This window comes from Aphelocoma coerulescens, chromosome 2 (genome assembly GCF_041296385.1).
Source record: "Aphelocoma coerulescens isolate FSJ_1873_10779 chromosome 2, UR_Acoe_1.0, whole genome shotgun sequence".
Classification (NCBI taxonomy): domain Eukaryota; kingdom Metazoa; phylum Chordata; class Aves; order Passeriformes; family Corvidae; genus Aphelocoma; species Aphelocoma coerulescens.
In genome coordinates this window covers 16,453,513-16,473,334 of record NC_091015.1, presented here as the reverse complement: position 1 = coordinate 16,473,334, position 19,822 = coordinate 16,453,513, and the positions used below count along the sequence as shown (strand labels likewise).

Genomic DNA, 19,822 nt, shown 5'->3' with positions numbered 1-19,822 from the left:
TAACAGCAAAAATTTAGATAAGACAGAGGTTTTACTGCTGTTTTGGTGTGAAAACTTACGACATCAAGAATTGATTACTTCAGGGAAGTAGTTTTGAGCTTTAGTCAGGGTTGCTGACTAATCACATGACTCATTTTCTTTTTTCCTTTGAAAGGCGTTAACAATTTAGCATGCCCATGTAAAAAAGAATCCACACAGAATCCTATATAAATGACTTCCACAGACAGCCTGTCACTCCACCCCATTGGGATGATATAAGGTAAGAGTTATATAGCTCACTGGATAGCTCTAGAGATGCCAAGGATTTGTTTTATGTTGTGATTGAAAGGTCCTTAATTTTCTATTGCTATTTAAGTGCCAAATTAGGAAAAATGCTTAGAAGTACTTTTGTACAAAGTATTTTGTTGGGCTTTAAAGCTTTAGTTTAGCAATTACATTAAAATAAGAAATCATAGAACCATAGAAATCATAGACAATTCTGAAATAATTTAAAGGAAATAATTCTTGTGTCAATTTTGAATTTACCTTATTGGTAAAATGGAATTTGCTTCTAGAAAACCAGATTCTCATCTCCTTATTTTTGCAAGGTGGCCTTTTAACTTTTTATCTCCTAGCTATGGAACCTGGAAGTAAATTTTTCAGTGTGAGTCTGAGCAGTTATTTCTGGTTTCACCTTTCAAATCAAACCTCCAAGAAATGTTAACTCTGAATATAGTCCAGCTCTGGTCACTTGTGGGAAGTGTCGTTTGTTGTCACAACCAACAGTAGATGATTCAAGATTAATCAAGTTTTGAACGAGTTTGTGGGAAGTTCACCTTTTAACTGAGTATTTATGTAAAGGTAAATGCATAATTGTTTGACTGGACTGACACTGACTCCTGTCTTGTGCAGCCCAGGAGATGGAGATTGAGACTGCAGAGGAAGTTGCTATTGTTGGAATAGGATGCAACTTTCCCGGAGGTGAGTCGGGGGTAAAAGCAAAGCAGGCTCTGAGTGGACATTGAAAAGCAGAGTCTTTTATTAATGTTGAAATGAAGGAAAACACCATGTTTTATCCCTAGCAGAATCTGTTACTTTGCTGCTTGTGGGATCTTTTTGAAAGGTGGCGCTGTGGTGGAAACGAATTGGTTTGAATCTGTCTGCTGACAGACAGACAGACAGACAGACAGAAGAAGGTGCAGTGCTGGCTGTGGGCAGGGCATTGAGCTGCACATGAAACTCATACAAACGAGCTGGCTGGGTCTGGGGTGATTTGAACTTTCTGCGTGTTCACTGGCTGGGTGATTGTGCATTGTTACAGGACTCTGCATGCCTAGGGACAGGACAGACCAGGGGCTGGACATTACCATCAGCTTTGCCTGTACCATAAACTGCTTGGGTTTTCCTACAAGAAAGCTTCTTGCTTTATTACAGTATGTAGAGTAGATGCAGTGATGTGGTAGGGAAATGGGGAGAGAAGGTGGTTAAGGATTTTGTGGGGTTCCTTTGCTTTTAGACAAGCAGTGAGGAGATCAGTCATGCTTTTTCATTTTCCTCTCACCAAAGACTGATCACTTCTTTCTGTGGCAAGTCTTCTTGAGCAGCCTGGATTGACACGTGGGAGGTCCTTGCAGCTGATTGTGCATTTCTGAGCCTGCACGGGGAGGGGGAGTGCATAATTTAATCTGTTTTAAAAACTCTGTACAACAGGAGATGGAATTGACAATTTCTGGAAAGTCCTGGAGGAAGGCAAAAACTGCACGGTAGAAATCCCCCCCGAGAGATTTAATGCCAAGGAATGGTATGATCCAGATGATAACAAGCCAGGAAAAATATGTACAACACGAGCTGCTCTTCTCGATGAGTGAGTGTGTTACCCTGCTGCACCTCTGGTTTTTGTGGTACTTAGATATGGGTACAGCTGTTCAGGGGCTGTGACCAGTGTGAAGAATAGCAGATTACAGATTAAGGTCAGCATAAGTGTCTGTTATTTGAATTCCACATTCACCTTAAATCCTCAAGCTGTAGAGCTTCATTCAAAGGAGAAGTTGACATGCACAGAAGAAATGTTATTGTCTCCTGAGCTTGATACTTGGCAAGGTTGAATCACAGGACCCAGAATTAATTTAGTGCTTAGTCCCATGTTAGCTCTTGGATCCTGCTCTGAAATCAAGAGATGATAGAAGGCCATACAAACCTGATCTTGGGACACAAGATTGAACTTGGACTTGGTCTTTTGTAAGCATGGGCCAATTTTGAAGGTGCTTTTAAAGACAAACACACACATACACCCACTGAAAGTACTTATTGTTGGAGAGGTGTGGGTATGCCTTGAAAACACCTGGTCCTCTATCTTTTGGTTTTAAATTGTGAAGCATTGGTCTGTATTGGCTTAAAATGATGTAGGAAACAATATTTGTTTATAACTTGTTGGCCATGACCACATTACAGCAGAGGGAGTCTCATTCTGCACATTTCATGATCTGAGGAATCCAGTTGGTACTAGTGCAATAACTATAAGACTAAAAATGGGTAGGAGCGGGCTCTTACCTCTGAAATGCAGAATCATTGATAAAATGACATATTTTGTGGTGGGACATGAAACATCTTTGGTTTATAAACATTTTCCTTTGAATTTCATAAATGGGACCTGTGGCCTAAACACCACTTACTGCTCTGCTTTTCATTGCAAAAAATGCTTCCTGTGAGTTTAGAAGTAAAAGCATCTTCTATACATATGTCATATCATATTCTGGTCTGTGCATTTCAGATTTAATTCATTTGACAACCACCTCTTTGGGATTAAGAATATGGAAGCTGAACGCATGGACCCACAGCAGAAGTTACTGATAGAGTGCACATACAAAGCCCTGGAGGATGCAGGAGTTCCTGTAGAATCTGTCAGTGGCACCAGAACAGGTGTTTTTATTGGTAAGATGAAACTTTCACAGCAAAGGAAGTGTGTTTGAACCTCACAAAGATTGGAGCACTCCTTCATAACCTTTCCATGTTATCTAGGCTGGATCTAGGCTGGATCTAGGCTGGATCTAGGCTGGAGATCTGAGGCTACTGTGCTATGGCACTACTGGTTACTTTTGGTAAGAATTACCAGGCGACTCTGGGAGTTCATGGTAGAATTCCTGTGTCTCTTTTTGGTGCTCTTCTTCCTGTGTTCAGACACTGAAGTGAAGCAGGAAAGAGTTAAAACTGCCTCCCCAACTCAGCCCTTCTTGGGAAAGATACTCCCAAGCCAGGCTGTGACGTTTCACCCTTAAGGGGAAGGGAACACCCAAGATGTGTAATTGCTTGTGTCTGCAGAAAATCACAAAGTGTTAATAGTAAATTAAGCACTTGGCATGGAAATTGGAATGTTGGTCACTGACCTGCTACATCAGCACATGGCAGCTGGTTGTGGCTAAAGAGGTAGGGTGGAAGGAAAGAAAGAAAGAATTAAAGAAAGGGAGAGAGAAAGAGAGAAAAAGGGATCACCAGCTCTGGTTCCAGTGTTGGTCCATCCAATCCTTGGTTGGCTCCATGGGTATCTGGCAGCCAGTGTTTGACATGTACACATTAGCCCCTTATCTTCTGGGCTTCTACACAGGCCTACCCTTTTTGTCCAGCATTCTGTTTTCCAGTCTAATCTTGGTTAAGGTGTTGTGGGGGTTAATATCCTTTCAAAGCAGCAGAAATCCTCCTGTGGACATTAGAATGGTACAGGGGTGCACTTGTCCAACTGCTTTTGTCAGTACCAGAAAAGTTACTGAGGAGATGATACCGAGGGCTGTTGAAAGACATTTAAAAGACAATACTAGAGGAACAGCACATTATTGCTGGTGTAATCTGTGTCTCTTTAAGGAGGAGTTTTCTGGGGTAGTTTGGCTGATGTACCTATAGGGGAAATGCTTTAGATTACCTTTTAGTCTGAGAGGTGCTCTTCTTCCACTGAGGGCACTATTCCTTGCTCTCTGAATACAGGTACTGCATTTTCCACATGTGGACTTGGGGATCCACGGTATTCCAAGCATAGTGTTCCCAGAAAAAGGACACAACTGCTCTCAGAGGCCCCCTACTTCTTTTCTATTTCTTACTGGCTCACAGTGTGAAAATTGATGCTAAATACAAAGTATTGGATGTAGTTTGTGCTGTGACCTTTAACTTGGTACATCTGAGGAACTGAAGCTAATGTCTTGTACATTTATATCCGAGCTATGCTATGTGTAAGTTGTTGATAAATATTCTCATAGCTGAACTAAACCACGCAGTTGCAAACTGAGATACAGGGGTCTCGGCAGGCTACAGAGACCTTAGCTGCATCACACAGTGAGCTAAGCCATCAGGAAAGGCCTGTTGTTTCCAGGGCAGGTAGGAATTCCAAGTGTTAGGTATGTTTGTGTAAGTTGAGTCCAGGGGAAATTGCTGTGAGTTTTGCCTTTGACTTGTGTTGGAGCAAAGCTTCACCATAGGAGCACTGATGCCACGTGGTTTTGTCTTAACGCCGAAAACCGAAACACGCCGTCAGGTTTCGAGCTGTACGTGCCTGTTGTTGGCTTGGGTTAACTTGACACAAATCTGATGTTTTCCAGGTCTCATGAATCGAGACTATGAAATCATAACCAGCAGAGCAGTGAGTGAAATAAATCATTATGATGGTACTGGAACAGCAATGAGCATTGCTGCCAACAGGGTCTCTTTCACATTTAATCTGACTGGACCGTCCCTGACTGTTGACACTGCGTGTTCATCTTTTCTTTTTGCTCTGCACTATGCCTTGCGAGCCATTAAATCAGGTAATGGGACTGAAGAGATGCTGGACAATGGAATCAGGATTGCTCCTGTTTCTGTCTATCACCTGGACCATCTCAACATGCATATGTTTCTGTTTGACTCCAGGAGACTGTGAGGCAGCAATCTGTGGTGGGGTGAACTGCATCATCGATCCCCGCACCTTTGTATCTCTCAGTAAAGCAAAAATGATCTCTCCGGAGGGCATAAGCAAACCCTTCTCTAAGAAGGCAGATGGCTATGGAAGGGGAGAAGGCTGTGGGGTTGTTTTCCTCAAACCACTGAAAAAGGTAAGGCTGCTTGTGAAGCAGCCTGAAATAAGACTGGTTGCTTGCCTGGATGTTGTGTCTTCAGCTCTAATAATGACTTTTCCAGAGAAGTTTTTCCAATTCAAGCTTAAGATTAATGAAGCATTTCTTAAGCATTCATGCACTTCCCCTAGCATAGGAAAAGGATCCCACATTTAAAAGTTAGCATCATATTCTGTGTGCTCTTGGCTTTGTTGTGGTGTTTTGTTGTCTCCTCTACAGAGAAAGCATGAGTTTATTAAAGAAATTTAACTTTTCATGGAACAGGCAAAGGAAGACTACAGCAAAATCTGGGGTGTGATAAACATCAGTGCGGTCAATCAGAACGGCAGGTCCATGACTCCGATCACGAGACCGTCTCAAATAGAGCAAGAGAAGTTACTGCGCAGCATTTATGAAAGTCGTGTTGATCCCTCAGTTGTGCAGTACATTGAAGCCCATGGCACCGGAACTGCTGCTGGAGATCCGACTGAAGCTGAAAGCCTGGGTAGTGTCATTAGCAAGAACAGGTCTTCCCGAGTTTCCATTCTGAAAATCGGTTCCGTGAAAGGAAATATTGGGCACACGGAATCGGCTGCTGGAGCAGCCGGGTTGATCAAAGTGCTCCTGATGATGCATCATGGAAAGATTGTTCCATCCTTGCATTACTCAAAGGAGATGAGCAACATCGATACCGAGAAATTAAACCTTGCCGTGGCCACAGCTGTAGAGCCCTGGGAAGAATCCAGTGAGTACGGAAGAGTAGCTGGCATCAACTGCTTTGGATTTGGAGGAACCAATGCTCATGTTGTAGTCAGGCAGGTGAAGCAGCCAGAGGCTCTTCCTGCCTTTAAGAAGCCCCTGGAATTAGTTCTGCTGTCAGCAGCGTCCCGTAGGTCCCTCCAGATGGCAATGGCAGATACAGCTGAGCAGCTGAGCACAAGGAGCTCTGTAACTCTCCCAAGCCTGGCCTATACATCTGCCTGCAGAAGAAGCCATGCCAGCTACAGGCACCGAAAAGCGTTTGTCACAAATTCCCTCCAACACTTGCAGCAAGAGCTTAAGTTGGCGGCGAGCACTGAACCTGCCATGTCCAAGGTGGAACCACAGCTGGTGTTTGTGTTCTGTGGCAATGGTGTCACGCTGCAGGAGTTCAGTGAGGCACTGCTGAGCTCAGAGCCAGTGTTCAGAGACAAGTGTAAGGAGATAGAAGACCTTTTTCAGCAGCACGCTGCCATCAGCCTCCTGCCAGGGAGAAATCGTAGCTCAAAGGACTTGCTGAATCCAGAGCTTTCCCAGCCCTTGCTGTTTGCCCTGCAGGTTGCTGTAGCTTCCCTCCTGAAGCACTGGGGTATTAAGCCCATTGCTGCTGTTGGCCACTCAGTGGGGGAAGTTGCTGCTGCACATATTGCAGGGTACCTTTCCCTGGCAGATGCAGTCAAAGTCATTTATCACCGGAGCAGGCTGCAGGCAAAGACTGCCAGTGGCAGAATGTTGGTGGTTGGAAACATCCCTGTTGAAGAGATTGCTGAACGCCTGCATCCCTATTTGGGAAAGGTGTGCATTGCTGCTTTCAACAGCCCCGTTTCCTGCACCTTGTCTGGGAGTGTAGACACTGTGGAAGCTGTCCAGAGAGACTTAGCTGAAGCTTTCAGACAGAGAAACATCTTTCTTCATGTTTTAAATGTTCCAGTTGCATACCACAGCCCCAGCATGGATATGATACTCGGGGAGCTGGAAGAAAAAATAGAGCCTTTAGAAAAGCAGAAGGGGGAGATTGAAGTGATTTCAACGCTGACTGGTGTGGCTGCATCTGAAAACGACTTTATTCAGGGCAGATTCTGGGCGCGGCATACACGTGAGCCTGTTGCTTTCACACAAGCCATCCAAAGTGCAGCCAGAGGCAGGGAAAACGTGGTGTTTGTGGAAATAAGTCCTCACCGAGCATTGCAGCGAAGCATAAAGGAAACTCTAGGAAAAGGCACAAAGGTGATGTCCTCTTTGCAAACGGATGTAGAATATCAGACGCTCTTCACTCTGGTAGGAAATCTGTTTGAACTGGGGTGTAATCCCAACTGGCAGCACTTTTATAACGGGTATCAAAGTGTTCCGGCGGCCATTCCACGATATCAGTTTGATCGCCAAAAACTCATGGCCTGTCTGGATATCCATCAGCAAGCAAACCAAAGAGGTGTCAGCGCCAGTCATCCTTTGATTTATGGCATAAACAGTGACAATGTGGAGTTTGGCTGCCTGGTGTCCCAGGACACAACGCCATACTTATATGAGCACAAGAACAATGGGGTGGCCTTAGTCCCTGGTGCTTTCTATGTGGAGCTTGGTCTGGCCTCTGTGATGAGCAACTCAAGGCCTAAAGTGCCTCTGAGCACTTGCCAGCTGAGTATCAGTTTTTCTGCGCCGTGTGTTCTCACACAGAGTTCCCAAGTGCTGAGTATCAAGCTGAGTCCGCAAAAAGCCATGACAACCTTTGAGGTTCTCTCTTCCTCCAGCGCGGTTTATGCTGCTGGCCAAGTGGCAAAGCAGCCTGAAACTGTGGTGGAAGAAAGCAGCATCTGCTTCCCAGCCATCTATCGAAGATGCAGGTCAGTGATTAGCAGAGAGGAGGTTTATGAAGCACTGTCTCAGGTTGGCTTTCAGTATGGCTCCATATTCAGGCAGCTCAGTGATGTGCATTATTGCCAGGAGCTAAAGGAAGCTATAACCAGCATTAAGGTGAATGAGGAGACTGTCAGAGACATGTACAGCTACTGTATCCACCCAGTGCTGCTCGACTGTTTTCTGCAGATGACCGCTGTCTTGACCTCAAGGACATTCCCGTCCAGAGCAGGCTTTCCCTCAGGGATAGGCAGCCTGGTGGTGCTCCGCCCACTGGAGGAAGAAATGATGATATATATGAGAATGAGCAAGTCCACTGGAAACTGCCTTGAGGTCTGTGGATGCTTTGTGGACAAACATGGCTCTGTTTTGGCTGAGCTCAAGCGTGTTGCCATCACTTTTGTGAAGGAAGCGTCTTCCAGAGACAATGAATTCCTGTTTGAAAACAAGTGGAAAGAAGTCTCTCTTTCACAGACAATTGGACATCTGGGGTTTAAGCCCAGAGTCGTTGTGTTTGCAGACAAATTTGGGATAGCTGAGCAGCTCAAAAAGTACTTGCATCCTGCTTCGAGATATGTTATGTATGAAGACTGGGAGTGCCTCGTGGAAGGCCAGAGACAGAATAAAATGAGAGCAGAGGTTGAGGCTTATGATGAAATCCTCTTCCTGTGGGGAATTCAAAAGGTAAATGAAGACTTCCCAAGGGAAGCGGTAGATCAGTTGGCAAAGTGCTGTGAAGCCTATCGCCAGGTAGTGGTGGCACTAAGAGAGAAGACATCCCGCTGTTCCATCAGAGTGATCACCTACAGAACAACGGAGAGATATGTGGACCACGTTAACTGTGGGTTTGCGTTATATGGCATGACCAGAACTTGTATTGTTGAAGTTCCAGAAATCACATTTCAGTTGATTGACCTCGGCTCTTCCACTTCCCTGGACATCTCAGTGTTAGCAGATGTTCTTGTCAAATACAAAGGTGGGGACTATCCAGAAGTTTGCATCAGCCAGGGAAGGATTTATGTGTCCGAAATCAGACGCACACCTTTTGTAGATGCAGATTACATCCAACCCGTAAGATCTCTCCAGAAATCACAAACATTCACTTTGTACACTTCTGATGCGTACGCAGCAAAAGACTTGTCTGGGGAATTATCCACCGGTGCTGCTACTCAGCTGGACAAAGAGAGTGTTGAAATTCAAGTGGATAAAATTTGTCTCCACTCAGAAGATTATTTTCCCATTAGTGTTTCTAGCTGCAACTTTGGTAATACATTGTATTGGAACTCACAAGCGGGAGACAGACACAGACTTTTAGCTCTTGATTTCAGTGGCACAGTCACTGCAACAGGCATTGATGTGAGGAAAGTGAAAGTGGGAGATCATGTGGTTTCATGTTATCCCACTGCTGCATCATCCAGAGTTCAGATTCCAGCAACAGTTTGTTTCAATGCAAAGAAATTCCCCTTCCTCCAGAGTGTTCCTTGTGTGTCATACTTCATCATTGCATGGGAAATTTTCACTCAGAGGTTACCCAAGGGGAAACATGGCAGAACTTTGGGTATTATAACTACAGAGCCATCATCGGTTTTGTGCCACGTTCTTTCTGCAGCAGCAGAAGAAATGGGTTGGAGGACAGTCCTTGCAAAGCCCGCTCCTAATGTATTCCAGTATATCAACCTGTGCAATGCCCTTGTTCTTCTTCCTCCAGTGAACAGACTGTCTTTGGAGGATCTGGCCCACATGTACTTTCTTAAAGATGTGGTGATCGTGTGTGGCAATCAACAGTGCGAATGTATCCAGAATGTCAGTGAAATTGATCATGAAAACATCAGCTTTCATGTCCTTGTAGTTTCCAGCCTTTTCCGGAAAGCACCTCTAAAGGAATTGCACAAGGCTGTACATGCCTGGGTCAGTTCCATGGATATGAAGCAGTTTAGACATCTCTCGGGTTCTGTTTTTCAGCAGACGGAGAACTTTGGAGGGCTAAACTCTGTGATGTCCTATTTTACCTGCACTTCTGTTCCCCTTGCTGTCCTGAGAAGGCAGAAGGACATCAGTGTGCTTTCAGATATCCCGTTGTACGAGCCCCAGAGGCAGCTGTTTAAGCAGAACGCTGTTTATGTAGTAGTCGGGGGGCTCACTGGACTTGGCTTTGAAACGGTGAAATTCATAGCCGAGAATGGAGGAGGGTGTATTGCAATACTCTCCAGGAGAATTCCCAGCAGCGAGAAGCAAGAAGAGGTGAGGGCTTTGCAGCAGCAGTACAAAGGGAGCAGAGTAGTGTCTGTGCATTGTGACGTGACTTTGACCGGTGATGTTGAGAAGGCTTTCCAGTCCATTGCCAACACCTTTGTGGGGAGTCCGATCAAAGGTGTATTCCAAAGTGCTGTTGCTTTGCACGATGGCCACCTTGAAGTCCTGAGGCTGGCTGACTTTCACAAAGTGCTGAGCCCAAAGGTAGCAGGGACCCTAAATCTTCACTGGGCTACCAGAGGCCAGGAGCTGGACTACTTTGTGTGCTACTCCTCTGTTACTTCCTTTCTGGGCAATGCCACGCAGACAAACTACGCAGCTGCAAACTCTTTCCTGGATCTCTTCTGCCTCTACCGGAGGAACTGTGGGCTTTCAGGCCAGGCCATTAACTGGGGTGCTTTGAACCTTGGCATTCTGCTCAATCAAAGCCACATTCAGAGCATCCTGGGATCCAAGGGCATAGACATTCTGCAAGTGCATGAAATTCATGAGTATCTCAGGAAGACCTTACTTATAAACAACCCGCAGCAAGCTGTCGTCAAATTGAACTTTCAAGCTTTGTATCATCATGTTTTCACTCGAATTATTTCACTCAAAAGTCGCTTTGTATCACTTATGTCAGAAGATTTCAGGAACAAGATTGGAACCTCAGAGGAAACTGAAGTCCCAGAGACTGCCTTTCTCAAATCTGAGGACTACATCACCTCACTGGTGAGCGACCTCACAGGAGTGAACGCAGATGAACTAACCATGAATACGCCGCTTTCATCTTTGGGCATAGACTCTATGTTAGCTATGACAATTCAGAACCGTGTCTTTCAAGAGAGAAAGGTGGACATACCTCTTGTGAAACTGCTTGATCCTCACACAACCCTGTCAAGTTTAGTGGTAGTTTTGGAAGAAACAAGCAATGCAAATGGAATAGTTGAAAAGAAGAATGCTGCGGTTGAAAGTGCAGAAAATGACACCTTGCTAGAGGTGTCTTCTTATTCAGGAACTGTATAACCTTGACAATACTCACACCCTTTGTAGCATCTCAGAATGTGTCGTTGTGGATGGGGTAGGACATCTGGTGATGCTGAATGTCCTCTTCTGCATTGACCCAGAAAACCCACACCAGGTTCTTCTGCCATTATTCTGCTAGCTGTGTTAATTTCAGTCAATTGTTTGACTTTTTACTTTCAATGTCTTTTACCTTAATTTTCAATAGTTTTTACTGGAAATATGTAGGTAAATACCTACACGTTTTCACTGTACATTGCATTTTTAAACTCTATTCAAGTTTTGATGAAAATTGTATATTTGCACCTTTCAACGGTAATTATATAGATAAAGCTGCATGAGCTTATCATATTTTTGTCATATTCTATTCTTAAAATATCATTATTTTTTAAATATTACTAAATATTTTGAAATACAGGCATCTTTTTGAGAGTCTGATGTGAATTTCAAAAACCTAGTGTTTTGCTTATGTCTTCAAAAGTATTAACAATTTATCAATTGTTTCCAATTGTGAGGCATACAGTAAAGTAAATGTTTTTTATTATTAATTAACCAATTTTTATGAAAGCCCAAATAAACAAGAATAGCAAAAAAGTTTTTTAAAAGACAAACCTGAAGTGTATCTTTATCTTATTTGATTTTTTTTGTCCCTTATCTGCTCTCCTACTTTAAATTTTTGTGACTCTAATACCTGCCCTGCTTTTGTTCCAGTGAGAAAATACAGACTTGTCCCCAAAGACACTGAAGGAAACTTTGTTTAGTCTCTTAATATGAGAATAGGGTGTTGTACTATTTCTCCGTTATTATGATGAGTTGTCCCTTGCAGTTCTAGTGGTATTTACAATGAGTGGAGTAACCATGGTCTATGAGGTCTCCCTGAAACCATCTGATCTCCAGGCTGAAAAGTTCCCTTGTTCTCTCTTAGCTCTGGTGCTGCAGCCCCAAAGATCTTGGTGGCCTTATGCCAAATGTACTCAGGCTTATCTATATCCTTCTCATAGTGGAAGGCCCAGAACTGGACCAGGGTTCTAGATGTGGTGTAATGAGTCAAGTGTGGTGGAGTAGTGGTGCACATTACACCAGTGTGATGCAAAGAGTTCCCTGCCCAGCTGGCTGTTGGCTTTTGCTGCTGTCAGCATGCACAGTGAACTCGTGTTTAGTTCACTGCCCATCGGGACTACCCAGTCCTTTTCATCGAGGCTGCTCTGCAGCCAGTCAGTCCCTGGAGTAATGCTGAGTGCTTTGCCTGTCTCATGTGTAGAATAGGTGCAGGGGGGCTAAACCATCCCAGGTGCAAGGCCTTGCATTCACCATGGTTGGAAATAATGAAGATTCTGTAAAGCTGTTTGTCCCTCTGAATAGTGGCCCTCCCTTTCAATGAGCCAAATGCTCTCACCCAACTTGATGTTGGCTAGGCTGTTAATAAAGAGCCTGCAGGGTGCTGCTACTGGCTCACTGCCAGATGGACTTGGCACAGCTGATATCACCCTTTAGGCCCGGCAGTCCAGTGAATATTCCACCCATCTTATAGTCGACTTTTTCAATCTATCTAGCATCAATTTGGCTACAAGGATGCATTGGGACACTGCTGAAAGTCTTTATGGAATCAAGGTGCATAAAAACTCTCTCTCCTTAGTGTTTTCATTCTTCAAGGTAATCAGGCTAGTCAGCTGTAGGGTATGCCCAGCCACTGCCCTGGAGGGACGTCTGCTGAGATGAGAAAGATTGCTCAGTCTCCCAGCAGGACCCCACCCTGGGAAGGCAGCTACTCTTCAGTTACGGCGAGAAGAAGACAAACTCAGAATCCTCTGGGAGACCCTATGCAGATCCTTTGTAGCCCACTGGCCTTTACCCTCTGGCACCCACCCCCTGTATCCCTATAAAGCCAGCCCCCTGCCCCTGCGAGGGCAAAGAGAGTTGCTCGTCCCTGGCTCCCCTTTTCCGGAGTACGGACCAATAAAGCTGCCTCGTGCAGAACAGCCACACGGGCCTCTCATCTCTCCCTGCTCTGGCCTGGAGGCTGCCCTGCAGAGCTGAGCTGAAATCACAAGCTGACAATCACTAAAGAGCTGACAGCTTCTGCACTGGCCCTCCTAGGCAGCAGCTGAGGGAAGACACCAGGCCTCAGGAAGACGATCTCTTTTGGGACCATCTCTCCAGACCGGTCACAGCTTCCTCGGTCAGAGCTACTGACCCCTCACCAGCTGTCATAGTCAGCCACCATATCTCTGTGGAAAATCCATGATGGTTGTTCCTAACCACTTCTTTGTTCATGTCCCTTACTCCCTGAGTCATTCTGAGTTTATGGTTCTGTATGGGCAGAGATCCTTGTGACCTTGCTCAAACATTTGGAGGGAAGTACAGTAATGAAGTGAGGAGCAGTTAACTGTAGTTGTATACATATACATGTGTAGAAAGACACAGGGAGGATTTCAAATCCAGAGTGCTTCTGGTGTGGCAGAACCTGGCCAACAGCCAGGCAAATCACAAAGCAGAGAAACACACATTTGTTGTACTTTTTGTCTGTCCTGCTCCCTGTGCGAAAACACAAGAACTGTGCAGCACTGATGTCAAGGTCAAAGCAGTAATCTAACAGGGCTGCTTAGCACAGCAGGAGTAGATAAAGGTATGTTAGACATATGTTAAGTGTATGACAATCTCTTACAGCTGTCCATGTTGCACAGTTGTGACTGAACCTATTGATTTCAGCCTTTATACAGACAGGTCTGATTCTGAGAGACTGAAGCACCTACTTCGGCTGGCTGCAGCCAGTGCTGCTCTTTGGCTTTCTTTCACCAAAGCAATAACTGCTCTGTCAGTACTGTGAAATCTCTCTCTTATCTCTTCTACATGTTTTGCTTTTGACTGCTTCTGTGAATCTGCCATAAATGTCCCAAAGGTCAGAATATTTGAACAAAAACAAGATCATTGCCAGCCTCCAAAAGTACAGTGCAAAACCTAATCTCTAAAGATGCTCTGGCAAAGGGATTTTCAGCTGTAGCCAGGTCAATTAGAATTAGCAGTTTGTAATGCAGGGTAAGGCAGCAATGGCAGAGCACTGACTACTCTTTCATTTGTGTCTGATAAATACATAGAAAATATTACCAGAAAAATAGCCTGGAAAATCCACACAGGTGACACAATAGCTCAGAGGTATATTTGATGTTCTGAAGGCAACAATCAGCTGGAGGAGAAGGCAAAGATATCCACAAGCAAAAAAATGGACTGCAAAAACATAGAAACAACCTGCAGTACTGTAAGGGCAGTGAAAAAGTCCTGAGTCCTGTTCTGTACTACCAAACATCACAAATGGAACAGATAAACAGGCCTTTGCAGTCCTTGCATATGCCTCTGAATTCACAGAATTGCACAGTGGGTCAGGTTGGAAGGGGCCGCAGTGGGTTGTCTGGTCCAAACTCCTTGCTCAAGCCAGGTTATCCTAGAGCACATGGCACAGGATTGTGTCCAAAGGGTTCTTGAATATCTCCAGCAAGGGAGACTCCACAACCTCTCTGGGCAACCTGTTCCAGTGCTTGGTCATGCAAGCAGTAAAGAATCTTTTCCTCATGTAAAAAGTGGAACTTCCTGTGCATCAGTTTCTGCCTGTTGCCTCTTGTCCTGTTGCTTGGTACCACCAAGCAGAGCCTGGATCCATCCTCCGACACCCTCCCTTCAGTTATTACAGACATTGTTGAGGTCTTCTCGCAGTTGTCTCTTGTCAAGGCTGAACAGGCCCAGCTCCCTCAGCCTTTCCTCATAAAAGAGATGCTCCAGTCCCTTAATCATCTTTATCACCCTTGGCTGGACCCACTCCATTAGCTCCATGTATCTCTTGTACTGAGGAGCACTCCAGACACAGCACTCCAGATGCGCCTCACCAGGGCTGAGTAGAGGGGCAGGATCACCTCCCTCAACCTGTTGGCAATGCTCTTTCTAATGCAGCCCAGGATCCCATTGACCTTCTTGGACCCCAGGGCATGCTTCTGGGCTCATGGACAGTTTGTTGTCCTCCAGGACCCCCAGGTCCTTCTCCGCAGAGCTGCTTTCCAGCAGGTCAGCCCTGAGCCTGTGCTGGTGCAGGGGGTTATTCCTCCCCAGGTGCAGGACCCTGCACTTACCCTTGTTGAACTTCAGATAGTTCCTCTCTGTCCATCTCTCCAGCCTGTCAAGATCCCTCTGAATGGCTGTACAGCTCTCTGGGGTATCAGTCACTCCTCCCAGCTTTGTGTTGACAGTGAACTTGCTGAGGAGGCCTCTGCCCCTTCATCCAAGTCACTGATGAGTAAGTTAAACAATACTGGGCCTGGTCTTGAACCCTGGGGGACCCCACTAGGGACAGACCTCCAGCTACACCCTGTGCCACTGATTTTCACCCTCTGAGATCTGGTGTTCAGCCAGTTTAGTTTAAATAGGTTTAAAAGGTGATTTTTTTCTTCATCAGCTGCTGTCAAACATGATTGCAGATATCTGTACTGCCATTTCCTCCTGAAAAATGATGTTCTTCTCAAATCTGAATTGTACTTAGATAAACTACTTGTGAAAAAAAATCTGTATCTGTATTTAGATAGAAGGCTTTTAGTGACAATGTTCTTTGGCTTTTGCAATTAATCTCAGATAGTTAACTACATAGGGGTATTTTTAATGATTCTGTGCCCTCACTCTCCAAACTCTCAATACTGTTATCAGAGGAAGGATCCCATTAGCAGGATGCGTATTCAGTAATCAGATACATGTGACTCTGGGACAATACTTGAAAAACTATTAATTTTTCCAGTCAGAGCCTGAAGTGATATAACATTTGGACAAACTGCTAAAACACCTGGCTCTCCTTCTCTGAGTGCAACCATAAATGCAATTAGTCAGATACGTTCTAAACAGAAGCAACATAAATACAGAATTAATGGCACAAAGCCCTAATGTTTCTTTGGAAAATGTGCTTGTGGATGGACTTTTTGCTTAGGCACTTCATCAAAACATCCTCCTGTTGTGTAGCAGGACCTTGCAGACTGAATTAATAAATCCATTATCCTCCAAGTAAACCAGTATCTGTTTCTGTTTTTTCCTGGATCATAAAACACCTGATAACATCCATGTTGGCCCAGAGGCGTGTTCTGCACCTGGATCAGGGGCCACAACCCGCCTGTGGCAGGATCATGACACAGCAGTGGCCAAAGCTCTGCCAGGGCCCAAGACCAGGACTGGCTGTGGCCATGGCCTCCCCACTGTGCCTCTGGGATCCTCTCTCCATGGTCCCAGCTGAACTGCCTTGGCCCTGGGCCCAGGCAGCCAAACTCCAACATCTTATGAGGACAACATGTGTTTTCTTCTTCAGATAACGCTCCAGAGAAGTAGGCATTCAGTTGACAGTAGGAATGTTACTGATAATGGCTTCTCTCAGTCATACCTTATAACTGCACCAAACATTGATTATCACTGTAAAGTAAAAATGCTGTATCCTAAATGGATCTGTGTAAATGTTTTACTTAATGTAGTCAACAGATTAAGACACGTCTTACTCAACAGGCTGTTCCTATGGTGCTGGTGGAATGTAACCCTGACTCTACTACTTAGTGTTTGCACTTGTGACCTCAGAGGTAGTTATAAGAAATGGTGACAATAATAACAAAACAAGACATACATTTTACAGGATCCTCGGAAAGCTACAGCGAAATTATTCAGACACGTGAGGCTGTTTGGATGATTAAGGGACTGGAGCACCTCACATATGAGGAAAGCTGAGGCAGCTGGGATTGTTCAGGAGAGAAGGCAGCTCAGGGGTATCTTATTAATGTATATAAATACATGAGGGGAGGGTGCAGAAGGGTGCAGAGCCGGGCTTCGGTGGTGCTCCGTGACAAAACTGGAGGCAACAGGCACAGATTGAAATATGAGAAGTTCCCTCTGAACACCAGAAAACACTTTTTTATTGTAAGGATGACCAAGCACTGGCACAAGTTTCCTGGGGAGGTTATGGAGTCTCCATCCTCGAAGATATTCAAAAGGCCTTTGGACATGGTCCTGGCGACAGGTTCTAGGTGTTCTGGTTGAGCAGGGAGTTAGTCCAGATGGCTTCTGAGATCTCTATCAAGCTGCTGTGATTCTGTGAAATCCACTGGCAGATGGATTTGATCATCTCCATCAGTTCAAATCTTGGGTAATGTGCAACACCACCACATTAAATAGAGCCTTGTGAAAAAAAAAGTGATCAATTTAGAAGCCTGTGACTGATCTCCCTCTTCCCCCTTTCCATCCCTTTTGACCACCCTTCATGCTCTAAGGGAAGACCTACCCTCCACTTTTGAAAGTAGTGCCCAGAGAGACAAATTTAATGATGTTTATGTATTAGTACGACAATTCCAAAAATTCCAGAGTATTTTTTGAAGTATTTTGGTTAAAAATCAGACCATCATATTCAGTTTGACATCTAACTATAAGACATAGTTTTTATACTTTTAAGAAAGTATTTTCTATTGTAAACTTAGAAGCAAATCCCATGCATCAGTCAAACACAGAATACAATTTCCATGCATGCTGTCACTATCTGTGACTGTATATGCTACCCAAAATTCATTAGGAGATGACAGTCTTATCTACTCAAGCACAAACCCTCTTCAGTTAGTCTCTGCAGGTCAGACCAAATTGTTCTAGATTAGTCGAGGGTGAGAACAGTACTTTGAGAATGGCTGCCACACCTCATAGAGCAGACAGGCTGCTCATTTCAGCTGCAGAGTTAGTTTTGACTATTGGACAAGAGCATGTGACCCTGCAAGAAAGAAGCCAACTTGTTCTACTATTTTCATGGATGGATTTAGAAGAGCAACATCTTCAATGCAAACTTAGTCACACACACTCTATGCACACATACACAAAAAAAGAGAAATATTTTCCAAGAAAAAAAACATTCAATAGATTTGAATGAGGCCTAATGACTGCCCTCTCTAAAATACCTGCTTTACTACTGGCAGCAGGAGGACCCAGGGCAGTTGGCTCATATAGTGCTCTCTTGGAGGCAGCCAAACTGATTTTGTTGAATATTCACAGAAATTCAACCTGCATAAGCATGGATGGAAAATCTGTAGCCTTCTGGCCTATGTTTGGCAGAAGTCTGTGCAACTGGACATGGGACTGTGTAAGAAGCCAGAGGTCGGAAGCCGCGGCGGGACGGGGAGCTCGGATCCCCGGCGGGGGGAGAAGAACAGACAGCAGCCAATATGGTTGAAAACTAAACTCCGATTTATTAGCAGTCTCGAGGCACTTAAATAGTATACCAGCTTGTTAGCTTCTAAGGGGCTTACTTATCAGGATATTTTTCTATTTCTACACAATCAGGCTACATTGGCAGTCTTCCACAATCTTGTTATGTTCAAAGGAATCTTGCCCTTGCCTCCCTTATACTCCTAGATATCACACCTGCAAGTACCTGCAAGTACAGGTACTCCCTGAAATTTCTCAGGATGGAACTGTTTTGCTTTTCACAGAGACTTTCCCACAGAAAGTGTCTCGCACTCAGGCCCAAAAATCCTTCAGCTTAATAGCTTGCACAGCTCCTTTATTGATCCCAATAAATCCATTCTCCAACAGGGATGAGTATGGGAAATGTCAGGCAAAATTCATTATGGTATTACTCAAGTCAAGTCTAGGTGTATCAGCCCCCAGCAGAGGAGTAGCCTTGTACATGCTTGTGACATGGAGGACAGCCAATGGAACCACTGGAGCCACAGTACTGACTCAGAAAGATACACTTACAACTTTATATAAGACTAAAGGAAGATTTCCTTCAGGTGATTGGTTTCTTTTCAATACTGGGAAGAGGAAGAACAGGCTTCTGTGTAGAAATGCAGTTTCTCGTCATTGATACAATTTATTGCCAAACCATTAAGAAATTCAGAGAATGCAATGTTTCATATTGACATAATGTACCTTTACTTCCATAGGTGAACTGAAGAGAAAAAAGTTGATTATTCTGCTTTTTAAGTAAGGCAGCCACTAGGTGATGGAACCGATGATTTCTGGGAACAGACAAAATTAATATAATGGAAATACTATTGGAAATATTTACTATCAAAATATTGTGTACACAGCAGAAAATGTGCATGGTGTGAGCTGTCTTCCTTTTGAATAGGTATGTTACTGCAATCTGAAACTTCAAAACAGATTTTTAGCATGGAGACTCTAATACTGTTCTCCATGAAGTAAATAACATTGGTTTTCATGAGTTGTGGAAGCCTGCCCCAGTGAGCTTACAGACAGCTGTTCCTTAGGCTTCCAGGAATTTAACCCTTGTTCTGTCTTGAAAAACTTCTGGACTTTACATTCTGGAAGTGCCATAGGAAACAGTGGTGATGACTGGATTGTATCTCCCATGTAATTACCTGGACAATTTGCATGTTTCCTCATCTATTTTCACTATTTCTGGATTAACAGTTCTTCACCTCTCAGCTGTTATTAGATATAATAACAAGTTTGTTACAAGTGCAGATGGGCACAGGACAATGTTACCTGTAACCTCACCTCCTATGGTGGTTGCTGTGGGTAGATGTGGCTATGGGGGAAATGTGGAATCCAGTTCATGGCCAGGATCGCACTGAGCAAACTCAGCAGAATGTATCCGCTTCTTTGGAAACTGCTTAAATCCACAAATAACTTACTTGCTGATGCTGCAATATTTTTTCCAAATCAAGAAACCACCCTCTAAGCAGCACCACAGTTGCTGTGCTAGCTTTGCTTTCAGGGAGACCTGTTTGAGAAAAAGAGAAGTTTTCAAGATAGGACTTATGTGTATGTAAAATATTCTTTTGCTAAAAAATCTTGTTCCAAATAGTTTCAATGAATAAGGACTTGACTTGTCTTAAATGTTATTTAGACAAAAATCTGTTTAAAGTTTGCTGCCTGAAGTTGCATTA

At 44.2% G+C, this 19,822-nt stretch overlaps 1 protein-coding gene across 1 annotated transcript; it reads left to right on the top strand.

Moving 5' to 3' along the window:
* Positions 1-844: 844 nt before the first annotated feature.
* On the top strand, positions 845-10,922 carry LOC138106078 (mycocerosic acid synthase-like). The gene is given in 7 exon segments (XM_069006088.1): positions 845-874; positions 876-960; positions 1,690-1,843; positions 2,750-2,910; positions 4,563-4,766; positions 4,870-5,051; positions 5,337-10,922. Coding segments are annotated over 7 exon segments (6,402 nt in total).
* The last annotated feature ends 8,900 nt before the right edge of the window (positions 10,923-19,822 follow it).